Source organism: Lepidochelys olivacea (assembly GCF_965140295.1).
Source record: "Lepidochelys olivacea isolate rLepOli2 genome assembly, chromosome: 20".
Lineage (NCBI taxonomy): Eukaryota > Metazoa > Chordata > Testudines > Cheloniidae > Lepidochelys > Lepidochelys olivacea.
Window position 1 is genome coordinate 3,309,065 of NC_140430.1, and position 21,212 is coordinate 3,330,276.

Here is a 21,212-nt window from a genome sequence, read left to right on the forward strand (position 1 = left end):
TTTGTCCCTTTCCCAGGCCAGGAGGTCACCGGATTCCTTTGTTCTCCAACCCTTTAGCGCTCACCTGGCAGGGAGGAAGGGCCCAGGCCATCAGTGGCCAGGAAACAGGGTGTCGGCCATTCTCTGTGTCCAGACCCCTGCACACACCTGCCCTCTAGGGCACTGCAATGATCATACACCTTTATCCCACCACCTAGAGACTTAAGAACTGCCTAGGGGAAACTGAGGCACCCCCACACTATTCAGAGGAACCATTAAGAACAGTCCCACTTCGTCACACGGGGGGGTCTGTACGTCATCCAAGGCAGTGAGGGATCTTCTCCCCTGGCAGTGACAGAGGAGGGCTGTGATGGGGGAGGGAGGACAAGTGTGTGTGTGTGTGTGTGTAACTGTTGAGTGCTTGCACTGTGTGTGTGTGAGCACGCAGTGTGTGTGCCCGTGGGTGCACTCGGGTCTCAGCGGTTCCCCCAGTGGCTCTCTGCTGTCTGGGCCGGAGCGTCGGTCTCCCCTTTTGGGGGTTGTTCGGGAGCTGCCCCTGCGCCGCTCCCCGGGCCCGGCTCAGCTGCCAGCCGGAATTGTGAGGGTGCAGACGGCGGAGGGGACGCCCCTGCCAGGCAGAACGCGGGGCGGGGCTGGGTGGCGGCTGGGAGCTGTGCCCTGGCCCGCGAGCCGAGGGAAGTAGCCACTCCGGCCTTTCCTGTAGGCGTCACCGACTGCAGCAGCTACTTCAAGCTGGGGGTGAAAGGCCTGACGTTCCAGAAGTGCGAGCACACGTCGCTGTGCTACGCCCCGTCCTGGGTGTGCGACGGAGCCAATGACTGCGGCGACTACTCGGACGAGCAGAACTGCCCAGGTGAGCGCGGGGCCTGGCCGGTGACGGGATGGAGCCGGGGAGCTCGGCGGGCAGGCTACGGCAGTGCCAGCCTGGCACGCCAGCAGGGGCTGCTGGTCCCCAGCTGGGTGGGGGGGCAGTCGGGTGGGATTGGGGTGAGGGGGTGGGGAAGGAAATGGCGCAAGGCTGTGCTGACAGCAAACGATCGCGGACCGGCACGGGGTGAGGCGTTCCTGCCTGGGGAGCTAGTGACCGTCCAGCCCCAGGGGCCAGGTGGAGGAGGCACTGGGCTGGGATCGGGGAGCCATTCCCTGCTCTGCCCGGCTGGCCTTGGGTACGTCCCTGCATCTCTGGGCCTCCGTTTAGTCTGTCTCTCGGGCAGAGTCCAGGCAGCATCCCAGGGCCTCCATTTCACAGCGCCCTGAGGCCCCTGTCCCAGTCGGGGTCCGGCCAGCACACCGGGACGCTGTTCTCAGCTGGGGTGCGGGTGCTACCATAATCCCCGTTAATGGAAGAGAATGTGGGAGGGGAGTTTCTCTGGATGCCCCTTTGACCCCACGCTGCGCTGGCTGATGGAGCTCTATGCCAGGGTTGGTGTCGCTCTGCAGAGCCGAGCCCAGGGTTGGCTGTACAGTGTAGCCAGGCTCAGCTGGTGTCACCGAATCAGCCCTTGCGCCTTTCCTGCCCCCGCCCCAGGAGTGAGGAAACCCAAGTGCCCGGCTAATTACTTCGCCTGCCCGAGCGGGAGGTGCATCCCCATGACCTGGACATGCGATAAGGAGGACGACTGTGAGAACGGCGAAGACGAGACACATTGCAGTAAGCATGGGGAGCATGGGATTGTGGGAAGGGCAAGGATGGGCACTCCACGGGGAGCATGGGATTGTGGGAGGAAGAACATGGAGGGGACAGACCGCAGTGAGCACCCCCCCGTCGCGTTATTCCCAGTTCCTACGGCGTGAGTGAGGTTTTAAATCTCTCATGTCCATCGCCCAGGGATCACTCACTCTCCCCTCCCCGGGACTGGACGCTCTGGCCCAAGGCATTTAGCGCAGACCAGCCCTCGGCTTTTCCCTTCTCTAAAGAACAAAGACCCAATTTCCCAGCCTCGGCTTTACGTTGCCGCCAGCGCAGTGGCCCCGTGCACGTTTGCGCACGTGGTCTCGTGCGACAGTTTCGCGCTTGTTTCAGGGCTGGGAGGTGACACTGACAACCCTGGGGTTGACAGCCGCCTGAACGGAATGATCAGGGTGGTGTTAGACATCAGTCTGGGTGAGGGTCTTGCTGGCCTTCAACTCGGGGGGGTGCTGGAGCCCCAGTTCTGCTCACTCAGAACCTATCAACGTGGAACTTCCACATCCAGCGCACACCGTCCCCAGGATCCTACTGTGCCCATCCCCATGGGGTCTAGGCACCACCTAGCGTAGAACCGGTGTTATCACCTGCCCAGCCGCTGCTCAGCCCCGTGCCCTGAGCCCCAGCAACAGCCGCAGTCACACGGCCGAGCGTCCTGTCCCCCTTGTTCCCTTCCCCGAGCTCCTGGTGCCGCCCTGACCGCCGGCTCTCCCTCCCCTCCCAGATAAATTCTGCTACCCCGTGCAGTTCGAATGCAACAACCACCGCTGCATCTCCAAGCTGTGGGTGTGCGATGGAGCAGACGATTGCGGGGATGGCTCCGACGAAGACAGCCGCTGCCGTAAGCCCTGCCGGGAGGGGGCAGGGAAGACCCAGCAAGAGGAAGGGAGCCTGGCGGAAGCGGGCCAGGGGTGTCTCTTCGAAGTGCAAAGCCAGGGAGCCATACCTTATCCTTGGGGGAGTAGAGACTAGCGGCTAGAGCAGGAAGGTGGTCTGAGCTCCCGGGTTCGTTCTGTTCTCAGCTCGGGGAGGAGAGGAAGGTCTAGTGGTTGGAGCAGGGGGGCTGGGAGCCAGGACTCCTGGGTTCTATTCCCAGGTCTGGGAGAGGAGGGGTGTCTAGTGGTTGGAGCAAGGGGACCAGGAGCCAGGACTCCTGAGTTCTGTTGCCGAATTCGGGAGGTGAGTCTAGTGGTGAGAGCAGCAGAATGGGGAGTGGGGACTCTTGGGTTCTGCCACTGATTTGCTAGGTGACCTCCCTGTGCCTCAGTTTCTCCATTTGTAAAATGAGGGGGGCTGGCTCCACCTGTCTTGGGGGGGGCGTGAATCAGTCACTAGGTTGCCAGTTGTTCTGAGACCCTCCACTAGAGGGGACAGTGGACGTGCTGCCTATTTCTATGGTGATGCGAGGGAGCGACTGCCGGCAGGTCCCCCGGGGTGGGGGAGGCTTCACACCCAGGCAGGGTCCTGACCCCACAAGCTGCTTCGGGGATCATGTGAGACAGCCCCAAAGGGGCCCAGACCCGAAAACTACCCGGGGTTCAGCCGGGCCAAGCCGAATGTCGCCCCCGCGCACGGAGCCAGGGCACCCGTTACGGCATGTGCTGAGCTCACCCGCTGGGACCTCTCAGGGTATACGGGGATGAGATGCCCAGGCCCCTCTCTGCGCTGGACGCAGCCTCCGTGGGGGAGCCCTTCTGGCACCCCCCATGCTGCCTCTCTCTCAATACCAACATGTGTCTAGCCGCCCCATAAGCCCTGCTCACCCCTCTGTCCCCCCCAGGGCTGACCACCTGCAGCTCGGGGTCCTTCCAGTGCCCGGGCACATACGTGTGCGTGCCAGAGCGCTGGCTCTGTGATGGAGACAAGGACTGTGCAGACGGCTCTGACGAGTCCCTAGCTGCTGGCTGCTGTGAGTTGCCCTGTGGCTGCGCTCGGTTCGGGGGGTGGGGAAGGGAGCCCCTGGGCCAGGGAGCCAGCAGCCCCTGGGCTGGAGCAGCCAGCAAGCCGGGGAGCCCCTGGGCCGGGGAGCAATTGACTCCGGTGCTATCACCCAGAGGCTGCAGCAGATCGGGCAGTGCTGCTCGGGAGTCAGGCTGCCTGGATTCTAGTCCCGTATGACTTTGCCCCCACCCCCCGCCAGCTCCGTGCCTCGGTTTCCCTCTCTACACAGGAGCAGGTGACCTTTCTCCGAAGGGGGGGAAGGGGTTGTGAGGCAGAGCTGGCTAGTTTGCCCTTTGCCTCCCAGCCTGGGCCCCCGTGTGAGGGCTGGGGACAGTTGCGGGGGGCCTGGCCGCGGGGCGCTGACCAGCGGCTCCTCGTTACAGTGTACAACAGCACGTGTGATGAGCGGGAGTTCATGTGCGCCAACCGCCAGTGCATCCCCAAGCACTTCGTCTGCGACCACGACGACGACTGCGGCGACGGCTCCGACGAGTCCCCGGAGTGCGGTGGGTGCCGGCGTGGAATGGGGCGCGGAGCTGGGGCTGCCATCCCCCCCCAGCCCAGGCTCCGCGGCTCCTGGCTCCGAGCAAGACATGGGGACGGGCGGGGGAGCCCCAGGTCCCACTGCATTGATCAGAGTGGCGGGTGAGGCTGCGTGAGCTGCCAGCCCCTGCGGAAAGGGCCCTGCCCAAGCGCCAGGGGGAGGCGAGGTGCCAGCCTTCTCTGATCCTGCCTGGGCCATGCCCGTGGGGATGCCCTGCTCCCCGTGCGCCCGCTCCGAGCTGGCCTGACCACGTCCCCTCTCTCCGCAGAGTACCCGACCTGCGGCCCGCACGAATTCCGCTGCGCCAATGGCCGCTGCCTCAGCAACAGCCAATGGCAGTGCGACGGGGAATTCGACTGCCACGACCACTCGGACGAGGCGCCCAAGAACCCGCGCTGCACCAGCTCCGGTAGGTGCCCGGGGACGGGCCCTGGGCTCCGGGGTCTGTATTCTGAGCCGTCGCCGTGGTTTCCTGCCCCTTCCCTCACTTGCAGCCCAGTGGGCTCTCCCGTGCTTTGGCCCTGGACTCAATCCCTTTCTCCCCTGGCCAGCAGGGGGCAGTACGCCCAACCCTGGGCATGGCCCTGGCTGGTGCACGGGGAGGGCTGTTGATGGGGTGCCCCGGGAGCGGTGCCTGGGGTGACGCCGAGGGCGGCCTGCGGTGACCCCCGGCTCCCTCCGTCATTCCAGAGAGCAAGTGCAATGACTCGTTCTTCCTGTGCAAGAACGGGCGGTGCGTGCCCGAGGGCCTGCTGTGCGACAACAACGACGACTGCGCCGACGGCTCCGATGAGCTGAACTGCTTCCTCAACGAGTGTCTCAACAAGAAGCTGAGCGGCTGCTCCCAGGAGTGCGAGGACCTCAAGATCGGCTATAAGGTTGGGTCGCTGGGGGGCGGCCCAGCCTGCGCCGTGGGGCTGGGGAAGGGCAGTGCCAGACGTCCAGAGGGTCCCTGTTGAGCACAAGGAGCTGTCGAGCGAGCCCTGCTCCTGGCGGCTCCGAGCGGGAGTTGGGGAGCAGCTGGCTCTCCACGGGGCTATTCCAGCGTGTGTTTGTTCACCATTCATGTGTGCGCACGCCCAGGCACTGCTTGTGTTTACCATGTCTGCTCACCTGCTGTTTTTGCATCCCTTGGCTGTGTATTTGTGCGTGTGCACACTGCATGCGGTGTGCCGTGATTGGGGGCGCTCACGCCGTTTGCGCGTGCCCTGTTTGTGCCCTGGGGTGTGCAGGGTTGGTGCACGCGCGTGTGCCCCTCCATGCCGCAGGGACGCTGCTAACTGCTTCCCGCTGCCTCCTGCAGTGTAGATGCCGGCCTGGGTACAGACTGAAAGACGATGGGAAAACCTGCATCGACATTGATGAGTGCACCACCACCTACCCCTGCAGCCAGAAATGCATCAACACGCTGGGAAGCTTCAAGTGCCTCTGCATAGAGGGCTACAAACTAAAGCCCGACCACCCGACCAGCTGCAAAGCCGTCACAGGTGAGAGAGCAGCTCCCCGGGGCACCTGCACCGAGGGGCTTTGCATGCCGGGGGCCGGGGATCAGACGGAAACCTCTAGGTTTGCGGAGGATCTTGCCGTGTCCAAGGGGCTGGACGCTTTGTTGGTATCTCTGCACCAAGGAGCTCAAGGAGCGTGCCCCCGTCAGGTCTGGACTGGCAGGCTGCAGGCCGGGCAGCCGGGCTTGCTTTGCCGTGTGCTCTCGCTGGGCCGAGCCAGCACCGCACCAGGGAATCTGGGTCCCCTGGCAGTTTTGCTGGGTGGTTTCTGGCTGATGGCTGTTGAGCAGGCTGGAGAAGTCCAGGTTCGGCCTGCCACAGTGCAGACCTCCGTGCCTTTGGCCGGCTCCGTTCGGAGGGTTGGTGGCTGTGAGGGCAGTTGCCACCAGCTGCAGGGCCCGTGGAAAGCTGAAGACAGCATTGGAGTGCCTCTGTGCCTGGGGAGGGGGGGATCTGACCCCGTCTGACGCGTCCCCTGTCCTTCCCCTGCAGACGAAGAGCCCTTCCTCATCTTCGCCAACCGCTACTACCTGAGGAAACTCAACCTGGACGGCTCCAACTACACGCTGCTCAAACAGGTGCTGCTGAAGGCGGCATCTGTGCCGTCTCCACTGGGCAGCCGCTCAGGCGTGGCCTTGAACTGGGCTTCTCCAGTTGGGGGTAGGGCGTCCCCACTGGCTCCTAGGGTGGAAGCGGTGTCACCTGAGGGGGATTGCACCCCTCCTCCCTGTCAGGTTTGGGGCTCAGGGAAAAGGCTCCCTTGGTTTAAGGGCTGCTTCTTGGAAGCCACTGAGGGGGCCTCCCTGATTGACAGCAGCTGAGGATATTTGGGCATCTGGAGGCCCCAGCCCAACCCGCAGCCGTGCAGGCTGGGTGGGTGATGGACCCTCCTGCCGCCTCCACTTTGCCCTTGTGCCCCAGACGTGCCCGCTGCTCAGGGGAGGGGGAAAGGCTCCGTCTCGCTTCCTGCTGTGAGCGCTAATGCCAACCTAGCTTGCAAAGGAGCTCCTTGGTAGCCGGCTGCAATATGGTAGGCCCTATGCAAACAATAGGACTGCGCTGATTAGGCCTCAATGGGAGTCGTGTGTCCAGTTCTGGGTGCCACATTTCAGGAAAGATGTGGACAAATTGGAGAGAGTCCAGAGAAGAGCAACAAAAATTATTAAAGGTCTAGAAAACACGACCTAGGAGGAAGATTGAAAAACTTGGGTTTGTTTAGTCTGGAGAAGAGAAGACCGGGAGGGGATGTAACGTTTTCAAGTGCATAAAAAGTTGTTACAAGGAGGAAGGAGAAAAATTGTTCTTAATCTCTGAGAATAGGGCAAGAAGCAGTGGGCTTAAATTGTAGCAAGGGAGGTTTAGTTTGGACATTAGGAAAAACTTCCTAACTGTCCGGGTGGTTAAACACTGGAATAAATTGCCTAGGGAGGTTGTGGAATCTCCGTCATTGGGGATTTTTAAGAGCAGGTTGGACAAACCCCTTCAGGGATGGGCTAGATAATACTTAGTCCTGCCATGAGTGCAGGGGACTGGACTAGATGACCTCTCGAGGTCCCTTCCAGTCCTGTGATTCTATGATTTCAATAGCTCCTTGGTAGCTGGTCCATATACGGTAGGTCCTACGCAAACAATAGCTCCGTGGTAGCTGGTTACGTCTATGGTAGGTCCTACGTAAACATTGGCCGTCCTTGTTTTAAACCTCTCGAGTACAGAGGCTTGGAATCATGGGTGGGGAGGGGCAGGAGGTGGCTCAGTTTTTAAGGAAGGCCCAGTTAACCAGCAGTTGTGGCGAGGTGGCAGCAGGACGAGGCCTAATGTATCTTCCTCACTGGCTCCAGGGGCTGAACAATGCCGTGGCTCTGGACTTCGACTACAGGGAGCAGATGATCTACTGGACAGACGTCACCACGCAGGGCAGCATGATCCGCCGCATGCATGTTAACGGGAGTAACGTCCAGGTGGGCACTGGCGCGCCCTCTTTGGGGGACCTGCACCCATAGCCCCTGTGCTCCCGGCGGGGTGGGTCCGCCAGTGCGGGGGGGGCTTCCGGGCTGGGCCGTGCGTACCTGGGACGGGGCAGTGTTCTTGAGTGGGGAATGGGGCGGGATTTTGAGTGGGTCCCTGGGGAATGGGGTGGGGTCCCAGGGCAGGACCCACACTCCTGGAGGGGAGGGGGTGGGACGGGGCAGGGTCTCTGGGAGGGTCCGTGTTCCTGGGGAATGGGGCAGGGTCCCAGGGCAAGACCTACAGTCCCAGGACGGGATGAGGGGGGCCAGGGCAAGGTCTCTGGGCGGGAGCGGGGCAGGGTCCTCTCCGTGAACAGGCCCTGACTTGTCCCGTTCTCCCAGCAGGTCCTTCACCGCACCGGTCTCAGCAACCCCGACGGGCTGGCCGTGGACTGGGTGGGCGGGAACCTGTACTGGTGCGACAAGGGCAGGGACACCATCGAGGTGTCGAAGCTGAACGGGGCCTACCGCACGGTGCTGGTGAACTCGGGGCTGCGGGAACCGCGGGCGCTGGTGGTGGACGTGCAGAACGGGTGAGGGGGCACGGCCGGGTCTCACCTTTCCCTTGTTCCCGGACACAGGATGCTCCGAGCTCCCTTCCGTGGGCTTGCGGATCAGCCCCAGTCCACGGCACCCCCTAGAATTTCTGTTCTGAGCGGGGAGCCTGGAATCAGGACTCCGGGGTTCTGTTCCCGGCTCTGGGAGAGGAGTGTGAGCTAGTGCTTGGAGGAGGGGATTGGAGCAGGACTCCTGGGTTCTGTTCCCACTCCCAGCTCTGCCTCTTACATGCTGGGAAATCTCTCTGCCACTTGGTGACTCACTTTCCCCTCCTGTACGGCGGACAGAAGGCCGCTGTAGCAGGACTGTTGGTGCCTTTTCGATTGACTCAATCTCTCCCGTTGCTGTTCCCTTTGCACCCCAGTTACCTGTACTGGACAGACTGGGGCGACCACTCCCTGATCGGCAAGATCGGGATGGACGGCACCAATCGGAGTGTCATCGTAGACACCAAGATCACCTGGCCCAACGGCCTCACCCTGGACTACATCAACAGCCGCATTTACTGGGCCGATGCCCGGGAGGACTACATTGAGTTTGCCAGCCTGGATGGCTCCAACCGGCACATCGGTGAGGCCAGCCGGCAGCTGCAGCTTTCTGTCAAACACAAATGGTTTTAGCACGGGACTGGGAGCCAGGACTCCTGGGTTCTCGTCCTGACCTAGGAACGCGGGGGTGTTGCCTAGTGCACAGAGCAAGGCACTGGGAGCCAGGACTCCTGAGTTCTAATCCCAGCTCTGCTGCCGACTCTCTCTATGCCCTTGGGCAAATGACCTCCCCTTTGCTTCTTGCCTCAGTTTCCCTATATAGGAACCAGGGATGAGCTGTAGCTGCTGTGGGATTCATGGAGAGCCATGCTGCTGTAGTGCAAGGCAGGTGCTCATCCCCTGCTTCTCAGGAGTGCAGGGGGATAATTAACACTGGTGCATCCAAGAGCTCGTGTATTAATATTAAAGTCTTCTTAAAATCCCCTCCCCTCCGCACTTCCAGTCCCCGGCTTGAGTGGCCTGGCGGCCAAGGGGCCAAGTCCCGTAGGTGACTCAGCAGCAGGGGATTGCAGTGTCTGGTCTGTAGAAGGCGCCACGTTCACACCTGGAGTTGCGCGGGGGGCAGTGCTCCATCCTGCACAACGGGGTTCCCCATGGGGAAGGGGGCTGCGTCCCTGCCTCGTCTGAGCTGCCCCCTCTCCCCACAGTGCTGAGCCAGGACATCCCGCACATCTTTGCGCTCACCCTCTTTGAGGACTACATCTACTGGACCGACTGGGAGACCAAGTCCATCAACCGAGCTCACAAGACCACCGGCGCCAACAAGTCCATGCTGATCAGCACGTTACACCGGCCCATGGACATCCACATCTACCATGCCTACCGCCAGCCAGACGGTGAGGGGGACGGAGCCCAGGGTGGGGGGCCGTCGCCAGGAGCTGGCTCAGCAAGGGCGGGGACCGCAGCCCTGCGGGAACCAAGGCACAAGGCTCCCTGATTTCACACCGTCTCCCAGGGGGTTCTGAGGGAGGGGTGGGGCCCAGCTGGCGCAGTGGGGGTGAGCGCCCAAGGCTTTGGCATCTGGATCCCATCAGTGGCTCTAGTTAGAGACACATCCTCATTCCCAGCCGCCCGAATGGCGGGCGGTCACTTGGGAAGTGAGTTGCCAGGTCTCAGTCTAGTCTCTGTGGTCAGCAGCCCCAGCCGGGTTTGGCCCCCAGCCCCACACTTGCCATCCAGTGTCTGACCTGCCGGCCGGGCTCTCTCCAGCCCGCACACGCTTGCCCATGGGGTCTGGAGTCCGGTCGGGACCTGGCAGGTGGATCAGGATCTAGAAGGGATGGCCACAGAGTCGCTACTTGCTGGGTCTGCCCTCGGATCAGCATGGACCCCGCTGGAGAGACCGCTGCCCGCCTCCGCTTCCCGTGTGCACAGCTCCGAGGGGGGCTCCCCGGATTGCATGGGGCTGGGGCACACCAACTGGGATCCAGACCCTGTGCGGAGTAGGGCTGGGATGAGGGTGAAGGAGAGACGGTGGGGGAAGAACATGAAGGGCGAGGGGAGACATACAACGAGGGAGGGGGATCACCTGCAGAGTGGGGGTCAGGAACCAGCTGCTCCCCCAGACAGTCTCCCCGCAGAAACTCTTACCCCAGCGCACTCTCCTCTCCCCAGTCCCCAGTCACCCCTGCAAAACCAACAACGGCGGCTGTAGCAACCTGTGTCTCCTGTCCCCGGGCGGCAGCCACAAGTGCGCCTGCCCCACCAACTTCTACCTGGGCAGCGATGGCAAGACCTGCGTCTCCAACTGCACGGCCAGCCAGGTAACCCGCCCCTTGGGCCGTGCCCGCTGCTGCCAGGGCCCCGTGGCGCTGGGCGGGTGCAGCGGCATCCCCGGTGTCTACATGTAACCGCTGCCAGACGCGGAGGCCGGAGCCTCTCTTACTCCTGGCCCCCTGGAGATGTGGGGCTGAGGCTCCAGAGAGGGGAGATGTGCGGCTGGGGGCGGGGTGGAGCGGGCAGCTAGCCCTCTTGCTCTCCATGAATCTCGCTGGACAGGGGGTAGGGCAGGTGGAGAGACCCATAGGGAAAAGCTCCCTGGGCCCCATTGGTCCTGGGGGTCGCCCCCATGCTGCTGCCCCCAGGTCCTGCGTGGAGCTGGCCTCATGTCCTCGTCTCTCTGCCACAGTTCGTTTGCAAGAACGACAAGTGCATCCCTTTCTGGTGGAAATGCGACACAGAGGACGACTGCGGGGACCGCTCGGACGAGCCCGAGGATTGCCGTGAGTGCGGGGGGATGGGATCCCAGTACAACCAGACCCAGGCGCTGCACCACCCCCGGGGCTGAGCTCCCACCCCCATTGGTGACCCCAAGGAGAGGCACAGGGGCCCCAGCTGCACTGCCAGGCACCGCCCGCTCGGAAGGTGGGGTGGGGTGGGGTCCCCTGCTCCTGCAGCCGCCACTCCCAGCATGGCTCCTGGCGCCTGTGCGGGGACAAAACATTGAACAGGCTGGGGATGAAATGGATCCTTTGCTTAGCACCCGCTCCACCCCTGACATCCAGTTACCCCGGGCTCCCGGTTGGCTTCTCCGCGAGATCTGCCAGCTCCAGAGCCCCAGGCAGCCCTTCCCGAGGGAGGGGTCCACAGTGAGAACCTCGCTGAGCAGCCTTGTTAACCCCATCACCCCCAGGAACCAGAAGGGTTGTGAGTCAGGGGAGTTCGTTCCATCCCAGCTCCGCTCCCCTCGTAGAGCCCTAGGGGCCACCTTGGCAAGGAATTCAAAACCCAGCCCTACTACTGCCTGGGGAGCCGAGAGCACGGCACAGCCCCCGGCGGGGGGTGAGGTGGGACTCTGAAGCCGAGCAGAGCTGGGCCTGCCGACTGCCTGGTGACTCAGCAGGGGGGCGCTCGTCTCTCTGAGTCACTGCTGATCCGGAGGTGCTGTGCAGAAGGGGGTGCACAGGTGACTCAGCAGGGGGCGCACTCCCCTTGGCTTGGCTGGCCTATGCAGCTGAGTCCTCAGACTTGGTTGTTAGCGAGCCCAGGTGTGACTTGCAGTAATAGGGTGTTTAATGGCCAGTGCCCTACAGCTCCCTGGAATCTTCCTCCTGCTTTTAATTGCAGACGGGAGTCTTCTTTGCTCCCTCTCCTCATTGGCTGTGCAGCATTGCAGCGTGCTGTTAAACAGCAGCCATGCTCCACCCCAGAGATGGCTGCATTTCAGTGATGGGTGAAACAATTCATATCTGAATTTTGTAAACAAGTTCTGGGCCAATTTCCTGCCACCTCTGCAGCCCCATTGACTCCAGTGTGAGGAGTGCCTGTGTAACATGCTTCCCCGCGCGGTGGGATAACAGCCTACTGCTGCTCTCAGCCAATGGAGCTGCTCCTTTGGCTCATGCAGTAGGGGCCTGTGCTCGTGGTGCTGGCAGTCCAGGGTCCCTGCGGCAGCCAGGTTTGCCCTGTGTGTGTCTCCCAGAGCTATGGAAATGCCGGGGTTCATCTGGCACAAGGCATCACCACCTCCCCTCTCTCGCCCCCAGCTGAATTCAAGTGCCGCCCAGGACAGTTCCAGTGCTCCACCGGGATCTGCACCAACCCGGCCTTCATCTGCGACGGAGACAATGACTGCCAGGACAACTCGGACGAGGCCAACTGCGGTACGGCCCCTGGACGCCTGGGTCCCCAGCAGGGCTCCTGATCCTACAGTGTCCCAATAGCAGCAATGCAAGTCCAGGCGAGGAGTGAGTTCTCCCCTCACTGTGTCCCCTTTTCTGTCCAGATATCCACGTCTGCCTGCCCAGCCAGTTCAAATGCACCAACACCAACCGCTGCATCCCTGGGATCTTCCGTTGCAACGGGCAGGACAACTGCGGGGACGGCGAGGACGAGAAGGATTGTCGTGAGTGACCTCCCCACAAGGGATACTGTGGCGCTGGGGGGCGGCCTCCTGCCTGCGGGCACTCATGGCTGCGATCGATCACCACATGACTGGGGGTGGGGGGCTTGCTTCCTCCCACCGCTCTGCTGTCTGCAGCACGGACAGCCCTGCTCTCTGTATCCCTGCTGGAGTCGCTGCTGTTCTGATTCAGATAAAGGCTTACTCCTAATATCTAGTAGCCATGAGTTCCACAGGTTACAAAATAGCCAAACAACATTTCCTCCTGTCCATTTGAAAAGCACTGCCTTGTACCCATCCTCTCGTCCCCCAGAGCTGACCAGGGGCTCAATTAGCCTAGGTGTTAATTGGAAAGCGCTTGTTCCTGCTTTTGAGGCCAGAGGACTCCTGTGTGACGTTCCCGAGCTGCCCGTCACGTCGCTGTGGGAAAAGAGGCTTGTGATTATCCCGGCCGTGACTCAGAGGCTGCCGTGGCGTCCAGGGGCATTGCTGGGTACTTTGCCCCGGGCCCCGAAGCCCGTCTGCGCTGGGGGGTGATCAAAGGCAGAGCCCCAGTTTCTGCTGCAGGGCCGCCCCCGACTCCCCTTTCCTTTGTGCCCCCTACGCAGCGGAGGTGACCTGCGCCCCCAATCAGTTCCAGTGTGCCGTCACCAAGCGCTGCATCCCCCGCGTCTGGGTGTGCGACCGGGACAACGACTGCGTGGACGGATCAGACGAGCCCGCCAACTGCAGTAAGGAGCAGTTCCCCCGGTGCCGGGGGGGGGAGGCGGGGCTGGCAACCGTGGAGCGTGTGGCGTCCTGCCCCCCCTTGTGCCCCAGCAGAGCCCCATTCAGGCCTGGGACAAGGGGGCTGGCAGGGATGGAGGCTTTGAGCTGGGGCCACCTGGCCTGCTGGGAGGTAGACCGAGGATCCCACAGCTCTGTCCTTCAGCCACAAGGGCTGCAACTTGGGGAGCCCTTGGGGGGAGGCGAAGATGGGGGTGCTGGCCCACGCTAACCCCCCTCTGCCTCTTCTCTCCCACCCTCAGCACAAATGACGTGTGGTGTGGACGAGTTCCGGTGCAAGGACTCGGGCCGATGCATCCCAGCGCGCTGGAAATGCGACGGGGAGGACGACTGTGGGGACAGCTCGGATGAGCCCAAGGAGGAATGCGGTGAGCTGGTGCCATGGTCGGCAGGGCCGGGGCGGCCGGGCTGAGCAGCTCTTGCAGCTCCTGCTACATACCGGGGACTGGTCTCCGCAGATCAGGGGGTCAGTCACCAGGTGTGGGGGGGGGGCTGATTGGCTCTGATGGGGGTCACAGCCGCCTCTCTTGTCCACCGTAGATCTGCTCATGGCACTTGGGGCGGGGCACCTGCATTCAGCACTCCCGCACCTACCGGGGTGCCTGCCCCCCAGGCGGGCAGACGAAACTGACATTGGTCTTTTTTTCCCATTTCACGGCCCACCCCATTCCTGGCCTCTTCCCTTCTCCCGCCCCCCGCCTTTCATTGCAGACGAGCGCACCTGCGAGCCGTACCAGTTCCGCTGCAAGAACAACCGGTGCGTGCCGGGCCGCTGGCAGTGCGACTACGACAATGACTGCGGGGACAACTCGGACGAGGAGAGCTGCAGTACGTGCCACCGTCAGCCCCACGCGGGGGAGGCGGGGGGGGGGAACGGCCTCCTCCAGCCTGGGGCAGCCTGCGGCAGATGCGTAGCCCCATGCTGAGTGCGGCATGCGGGCGTGGGCTGGTCCTGCTGCTGGAGATCAGACTTCGGGGGGAGGCTGGTTGCTGTGGGTGGAGACAGGAGGACCCCGCTGGGCTGCTCTCTGGTGGGTCAATGAGCAGATGTATATGGGGCTGTTTTCTTGCAAGCTGTGTCAGGGGCCTGCCCTGTAAACAACGTGTCTCCAGGCTTCCCGGCTCCCCCCCACGCGGTCTGTTGTGTGTCCTGGAGAGAGACAGAGGAAGGTGATCCCAGCACTGGGACGTGCCCGGTCTGTGCACCATGCCAACTGAACTGCTGAGGAAGGGGTGTATTTCCATGAGCGCAGCCTTCCCTTCCCCTGCATGGCTGCTCTTAAATCAGTTCCCCAGTGTCTTGGATCGGGTTAGCTGAAGTGCGACGTCAGAGGATCCATGCGGCCGTTGGCACAAAATCACTTTTGGCTAATCTGCTTGCATGGCTGCATCAGTAAGGTGTGATTTTAAACCGATGGAAGGCTATGTCTCCACCAGAAGCAGGGATGCCTGCCTGAGCCGGGAAGCACGCCTTCCACTCCCGTGTGGACACACCTGCAGCTGACCCGTGGCAGGAGGCCATCTGGACACCCTGATTGCAGTTCAGTGGAAGCCGGTTAGGATCAGCTTGAACTGAAATCAGAGTGTCACCACACGGGTTGACACCAAACGAACTAAACTGATTTAACTGATCCACTGCGTATGTGCGTAGAGACGAGGCCTCACCCAGTCAGTCAAGGGGGACAGACTGCATAAACCGGTTCTCAGTCCTTGGTCCTTGCCCCTCCAGTCTCCTTCCAGTCTTTAGGATGTTTTTTTTTTTTTCTTTTTTGTTGCTCTCATGTTGTGTATTTGAGTTTGTGCCATTTCACCTCATCTTACGTTTTTCTCCATTTTCACACTGTCGTTACGGGGCGCTCAGAGGTAGGTTCCTGCCAAAATCTTCTTAATTCCATTTTAAGTATTCAGTAAATAAATAAACAAACAGACCTGGCGCAGAGGGGATGCGGGGCGGGTGGAAGATCAACCTGGATAATCATTCTGAACATGGTCAGCTGAATCTCCCAGAATCTGCTGCCCCCAGGCACAGAGAGAGGAAGGGTTAAATATTACCGCATCTGGAACCAACCGGGACCCATGCATGGCTCATATTTAGCTCCAAGTTCTACCCCTGCCCCATATGCTTCTGCAAGCTGACCCAGATTAGTCTGCTCTCCACAGCCTCAGCCCCCGTCTGCACCTCCCCTCCTACCCCCTTGATGCCTCCAGAGTGGACATGGCGCATGATCTCCCTTGGGTGGAGCAGGAGATGGGGGTGAAAGTAATCCAACAGGTTCCTCCAGGCTGGCGCAGAGCCTTGGGGCTGGCAAAGCAATGAGTTGTGGGGGCGGGAGCAGATCCCCGTTCCGAGCGGGGATTGCTGTGACCTTCAGAGCAGCTCCATGACACAGCAAGGGAGTGCCAGGAGACACGTCGGGCCCACCATGACAGCATACCCATTGGCACTCCCTGCGTTCCTGGGCATCACTCTGCCGGGCCCGAGCTCTGCTGCGGGAGCCAGCAGCTCTGAGGTGCAGCCTCAGCTCTAGGAGATGCAGCTCAAATGTGTCCCACCTTCCCCACCGCCACCAGGGGGCGGCAGCCACACGCAGCGAGTGCACGAGAGCCGTAGCCGCTGACGGGTCAGTCTCGGCCTGTCCCTGTCCCCTTCCACACGGGGGACCCCAGGGGCGTGGGGATTGGAGATGGCGCTGCTGCCGGAGGGGGTAGCTAGAGCTGGGACTGTCCCTCCCTCCCTTCCCCCCTCTTCACTCTGGGGAAGCTGGGATGGTTTTGGGGCCGGGGCTGGCATTTGAAGTCAATGTGAGCCATGCACCTCTCTGGCCATTTCCCCAGCTCCTCTTCCTCTCCCACTCCCCCGGCGCCGCTGAATGCGTGTCTGTGTCCGTGCCCGCCCGCCCGGCGAGCCGTGCCGCTCACCGGGGATATCCCCGTCTTCTCTCCCCTCTGCCCCCAGCGCCCAGGCCCTGCTCGGAGAGTGAGTTCTCCTGCGCCAACGGGCGCTGCATCGCCGGCCGCTGGAAGTGCGACGGGGACCACGACTGCGCCGACGGCTCCGACGAGGTATGGACGGGGAGAGGGGGCGGCTTCCCCCCGCCAGCCAGTCTCAGCTCTGGGGCCCAGGCCGTTGCAGCTGTCAGCAAGGGGGGCGCTGGGTGCCAGCCGGGCTGTGGCCTCCTCACGTGGCACCAGGCTGGCACCTGGGTAGCTCGCGACGCCCTGGGGCTGGATCTGTGCTAGGTCCCCCTCTGCCAAGCCCACCCCGCAGTTTTGCCCGGGCGGGGTCACCTGCAGGGCTGCGTCCTGTCTCCCGGGGCCCCACCGCTCACCCGCTGTCTCCTCCCGCCTTGCAGAAGGACTGCACGCTGCGCTGCGAGTTCGACCAGTTCCAGTGCAAGAACGGGCATTGCGTCCCTATGCGTTGGCGCTGCGATGCCGACGCCGACTGCATGGACGGCAGCGACGAGGAGAACTGCGGCACCGGGGGTAACCGCAGCGCGGCCGGAGGGCTCGCCCTCCCCCGTGTCCTGAGCCACGCACACCACCCCATGCCTGGCGGCCGGCTTAACTCCGGAGCCTAATGAGGGAGCCAGCCGCTCTGGGATGGAATCACGCACCCCACCTGCCCGTGCCGTCGGGCATTTGCGTTGCAGGGCCGTGCCTGCCAATAAATAAAGGGCAAGAACCTGCCCCTGGGTGTCTGCCCCCCAGATCCATGGGCCTGCTGTGGCTGTATGGGGGGTGCTGCCCCGGGCCTGGGATCAGTCTCCGGGGCTCCTTTCCGATCAGCCAGCTGAGGGGGCTCCAGCAAGCTCCTGCCCCTGTCCTGCCCCCGGGTGCAGCCCACGAGCGCGGGCCCTTACGCGCCCATCTCCCCCTCCCTGCAGTGCGCACCTGCCCCCTGGACGAGTTTCAGTGCAACAACACCCTGTGCAAGCCGCTGGCGTGGAAGTGCGACGGAGAGGACGACTGTGGGGACAACTCGGACGAGAACCCCGAGGAGTGCTGTGAGTGTCCCCTGTCTTGCCCGGCCTCCTGCCCCCGGCTAACCCGCATCCTTGCCTGCGGGGATGGGCGGGGGGGGTGCTGGAGGGGGCGGGGCTCTGGGAGGCATGAGGGCGAACCTTTTGGAAATGAAGCCGCAGCTGGACGGGGTAGGCGGTGCCCTGAGCTGACCCAGAGAATCCTCTGTCTTGTCTGGTGACATGATAGCCCATTGCCAGATTTGGGGGGCAGGAAGGAATTTGATCCCCAGTGTGATTGGCAGGGATCTGGGGAAGCAGAGAGTTGGGAGGTTAGCGTGGGGGGTGGGGGGAGCACTGGGTCAGGGGCTGGAGCCTGGCGGCCTTTTGCTTCCCTCTGCCCCATGGGGCATGGATCACCTGCTATCCCACCCAGGCAATTCCCTGCCATCTCAGCCTGGGGGCCTGGAAGAAGGCAGGTGACCCTGGGGGATTTCCAGAGAGTTTTGGGTCAGACCCGTTTGGAGTCAGGTTCTCCAGCTGGGCCGGGCCCTCCAGTGGAGTCCGAGTCCTGGCACTTGGGCCTGTTTGTGGTGGGGACGGGGCTGGGCAGCGTGGGACTGACTCAGGCCGGGGCGTCTCCATTCACCGGCTCCGCCTGTCTGTCACCGGCGCAGTGAGGTTCCAGTGCCCACCCGGCCGACCGTTCCGCTGCAAGAACGACCGCGTGTGCCTGTGGATTGGGCGTCAGTGCGACGGCATCGACAACTGCGGGGACGGCACGGATGAGCGGGACTGCGGTGAGCAGCCCTGAGGTCACGGCAACTAGCCCGTTCTAGAGATGAGCGGAGTTAGGCCCGGGCAGGATCCCCACCTTAGCCATGGCTACAGAGCAAGTCACATGTAGAGCCAGGAACAGAACCCAGGAGTCCTGGCTCCCAGCCCTCTGCTCTAACCACTAGATCCCTGTCTGCTCCCAGAGCCAGGGAGCGAACCCAGGAGTCCTGGCTCCCAGCCCTCTGCTCTTACCACTAGATCCCTATCTGCTTCCAGAGCCAGGGATCGAACCCAGGAGTCCTGGCTCCCAGCCCTCTGCTCTAACCACTAGATCCCTGTCTGCTCCCAGAGCCAGGGATCGAACCCAGGAGTCCTGGCTCTCAGCCCTCTGCTCTAACCACTAGATCCCTGTCTGCTCCCAGAGCCAGGGATCGAACCCAGGAGTCCTGGCTCCCAGCCCTCTGCTCTAACCACTAGATCCCGGTCTGCTCCCAGAGCCAGGGATAGAACCCAGGAGTCCTGGTTCCCAGCCCTCCGCTCTAACCATTAGATCCCGGTCTGCTCCCAGAGCCAGGGATTGAACCCAAGAGTCCTGGCTCCCAGACCCCTGCTGTAATCACTAGCCCCCACCCCCTCTTCCTGCACTGTTCCCCATTGTATCCTTCCTGAGGCAGGGAATGTGTGTCTGTCTGTGGGGCCGGGGACAGTGCCGCTGAGCCCCCAGAGCTGCTCCCGTGCTCTGGTCTCAAGCCCACTGCCCTGCCGGCCCCACAGAGTCACCCACCGCCAGGCCCAAGAGCTGCAACCACGAGAAGAACGAATTCCTCTGCAAGAACAAGAAATGCATCAGCGCCCTCCTGCGCTGCAACTTCTTCGACGACTGCGGGGACGGCTCGGACGAGGAGCAGTGTTCCCAGGGCGGTGAGTGGGATGTACAGCCAGTCTCTCTGGCCACAAGTTGTACTAGTTCACAGGCTGGATTTCCTTTCAGCCAGGGACCCCTCCCTCAGGTCAGAGTCCTTCGGGTGTTCATTGATGTCCTGAGCAGAGAGATGGGAGAAGGGAGAGGCGAGTTGAAGATCATTGTCTCTCATTTTTATATCACCCTCCCTCTTTGAGGGTTACCCCCAACTGGGGGGCGGCGGACGTGGGGGTTGAACTTTCTCTGTGAGGAAATGTTAATTTCTTGTTTACACCTTCCTGCTGCTGAAGAACGGTTGCTTAAGCTGGTGATAGCTCTTTAACACCTGTCTGGGGTGCTAGCATGTCTTTGTCTCTGAAAAACTAGTTTGCAGCTGCTTGTCTGAACCTTGGAACAGGTTATAACAATGATACATAGTAGAATTTTATTATTTCACATACAGGAAATAGATAGACATAGACATATTGTACCAAGACAATAATGTTCAGCAGATTATGAGTTTTCAAATGATCTCTCACAAGGCATTCTTTGTACAAAATTTATCATAGTCTTGTAAAAGTGGCGACCGTAATACTACAGACGGTCACAGAGGGCAGGGCTGGGCTAGCAGGGGGCTGTGGGTCAGGATTGAGGGGCACCAGCAGGGCTGTATTTGGGGAGCCCAGGAGCCTAGCAGGGGCTGCGGGTCAGGATTCTCCCAGCAGCCCTCTCCCTCCAAGGTTTTGCTCTGTCAGGCCTGGGACAGTGTTCCCAGGAGGCCTGAAATCTGCTCTCCTATTGAGGTCCCACGTTCGCCCACAGATGCCACCCGGGGGGGAAGGTGCCGGCTCCGGGGCAGCACGGCAGTTGGTACAGTCCTTGGACCCATGGCCACGCCCTGACGAACTGCTTGGCCCTTTGTCCCCTGTGCAGATCCCAAGATGTACGGCTGCCACACCAATGTGACCATGTGCGGGGACGAGGCCAAGTGCATCCAGTCCCAGACGGCCGTGTACTGCACCTGCCGTAGTGGCTTCCAGAAAGCCCCCGACAAAAACACCTGCCAAGGTACCACGCCACGGGGTGCAGAGCTCTGCCGGGCGGGAGGGGCAGAACAGAGCCCGGCCTGGCCTCTGCCTCCAGGGACCGGGGCTCTGCTGAACTCCCAAGAGGGACCGGGGGCTTGACCATGCTCCCCACGGGTATGGGGCAGGTTCAAGGAATGGGGGGTTGCCTGTTGCGTAGCACAGTCCCAGGGCCATGCCCAGCTGTGGCCACCGGTGCCCTGCCTTTCCGGGGACAGTCTTCTGAAGGAGACAAGGGCAAGATTTCCCAGAATGCCCAGGGACTCTGGGGAAGAGGGGCCTGGTTTTCAGCTGGCGGGTGCCAGGAATAGGACCCAGGTGTCCCGAGTCCCAGTCAAGTGCTTCACCCACTGGAACTCAGAAGCATGTTCCGTGAACGCCGCCCAGGTGGGGAGCAGCTGACTGGCACCCTGACCTTGGCCTGGCGGACGGCACGGCCAGTTTGGGCACCACGTTCCCGGAGCTCTCCGCAGACGGCCCATCCCTGGCCCAGCCTTGGCTCCCCAAAGGTCTCGTCACCGCCAAGTAGCTGCCGCTCTCCCTGCGTGGGAGAACTGCTCTGCTGAGCAGCTGGGGGGCATGGCCCAAGTGGCGAAGACATGATCCCTGGCGCCCCAAGAGTCCTGGCCAACACCAGGAGAGACCGGCAGGGCACTAAGGCTCAGCTTCTGGGCCGGGGCTGGGGTGCTCACGAGGGTGGAGCCGGAATGGGGTCGAACGCAGGCACCCCTGGACCTCTGGCCTCAGCCCGCCTTACCCTGGAGCTCGGAGCTGTTTTGTGCCAGCCCGTGGTTCCCGGGAGGGGATATATCGCCTGCCGCCGTGCGGCACCCTCTGCTCTCAGGTAGGACGGCCCTTGTGGGCCCCCCTGCCCCGTCGCAGCTCCCCCGGTCCCCTCACGGCCTGTCTGCCTCTGATCCCCTCCCAGACATCAACGAGTGCTCGACGTTCGGGACCTGCTCCCAGCTCTGCAACAACACCAAGGGGTCCCACGTCTGCAGCTGCGCCCGGAACTTCATGAAGACCCATCACACGTGCAAGGCGGAAGGTACATGGGGTGCGGGCGGTTTG

The 21,212-nt window shown here is 62.2% G+C and overlaps 1 protein-coding gene across 2 annotated transcripts in view; it reads left to right on the top strand.

Annotated features, from left to right (window-relative positions):
* The window catches only part of LRP1 (LDL receptor related protein 1), a 180,609-nt gene that overhangs the window by 150,496 nt on the left and 8,901 nt on the right, over positions 1–21,212 (top strand). The window contains exons 49-75 of one of the 2 annotated variants that reach the window (XM_084610262.1): positions 704–853; positions 1,529–1,651; positions 2,412–2,528; positions 3,468–3,596; positions 4,012–4,134; positions 4,441–4,581; positions 4,863–5,050; positions 5,476–5,659; positions 6,170–6,255; positions 7,516–7,635; positions 8,026–8,216; positions 8,606–8,811; positions 9,437–9,625; positions 10,404–10,552; positions 10,918–11,011; positions 12,275–12,391; positions 12,514–12,633; positions 13,239–13,361; positions 13,659–13,784; positions 14,128–14,244; positions 16,373–16,479; positions 16,770–16,902; positions 17,304–17,423; positions 18,056–18,178; positions 18,930–19,076; positions 19,990–20,124; positions 21,070–21,189. In XM_084610262.1, the coding sequence (XP_084466388.1) occupies positions 704–853; positions 1,529–1,651; positions 2,412–2,528; positions 3,468–3,596; positions 4,012–4,134; positions 4,441–4,581; positions 4,863–5,050; positions 5,476–5,659; positions 6,170–6,255; positions 7,516–7,635; positions 8,026–8,216; positions 8,606–8,811; positions 9,437–9,625; positions 10,404–10,552; positions 10,918–11,011; positions 12,275–12,391; positions 12,514–12,633; positions 13,239–13,361; positions 13,659–13,784; positions 14,128–14,244; positions 16,373–16,479; positions 16,770–16,902; positions 17,304–17,423; positions 18,056–18,178; positions 18,930–19,076; positions 19,990–20,124; positions 21,070–21,189 (3,678 nt within the window). The remainder of the gene's footprint in view (positions 1–703; positions 854–1,528; positions 1,652–2,411; positions 2,529–3,467; positions 3,597–4,011; positions 4,135–4,440; positions 4,582–4,862; positions 5,051–5,475; positions 5,660–6,169; positions 6,256–7,515; positions 7,636–8,025; positions 8,217–8,605; positions 8,812–9,436; positions 9,626–10,403; positions 10,553–10,917; positions 11,012–12,274; positions 12,392–12,513; positions 12,634–13,238; positions 13,362–13,658; positions 13,785–14,127; positions 14,245–16,372; positions 16,480–16,769; positions 16,903–17,303; positions 17,424–18,055; positions 18,179–18,929; positions 19,077–19,989; positions 20,125–21,069; positions 21,190–21,212) is intronic. The other variant, XM_084610263.1, reaches the window with a different exon arrangement.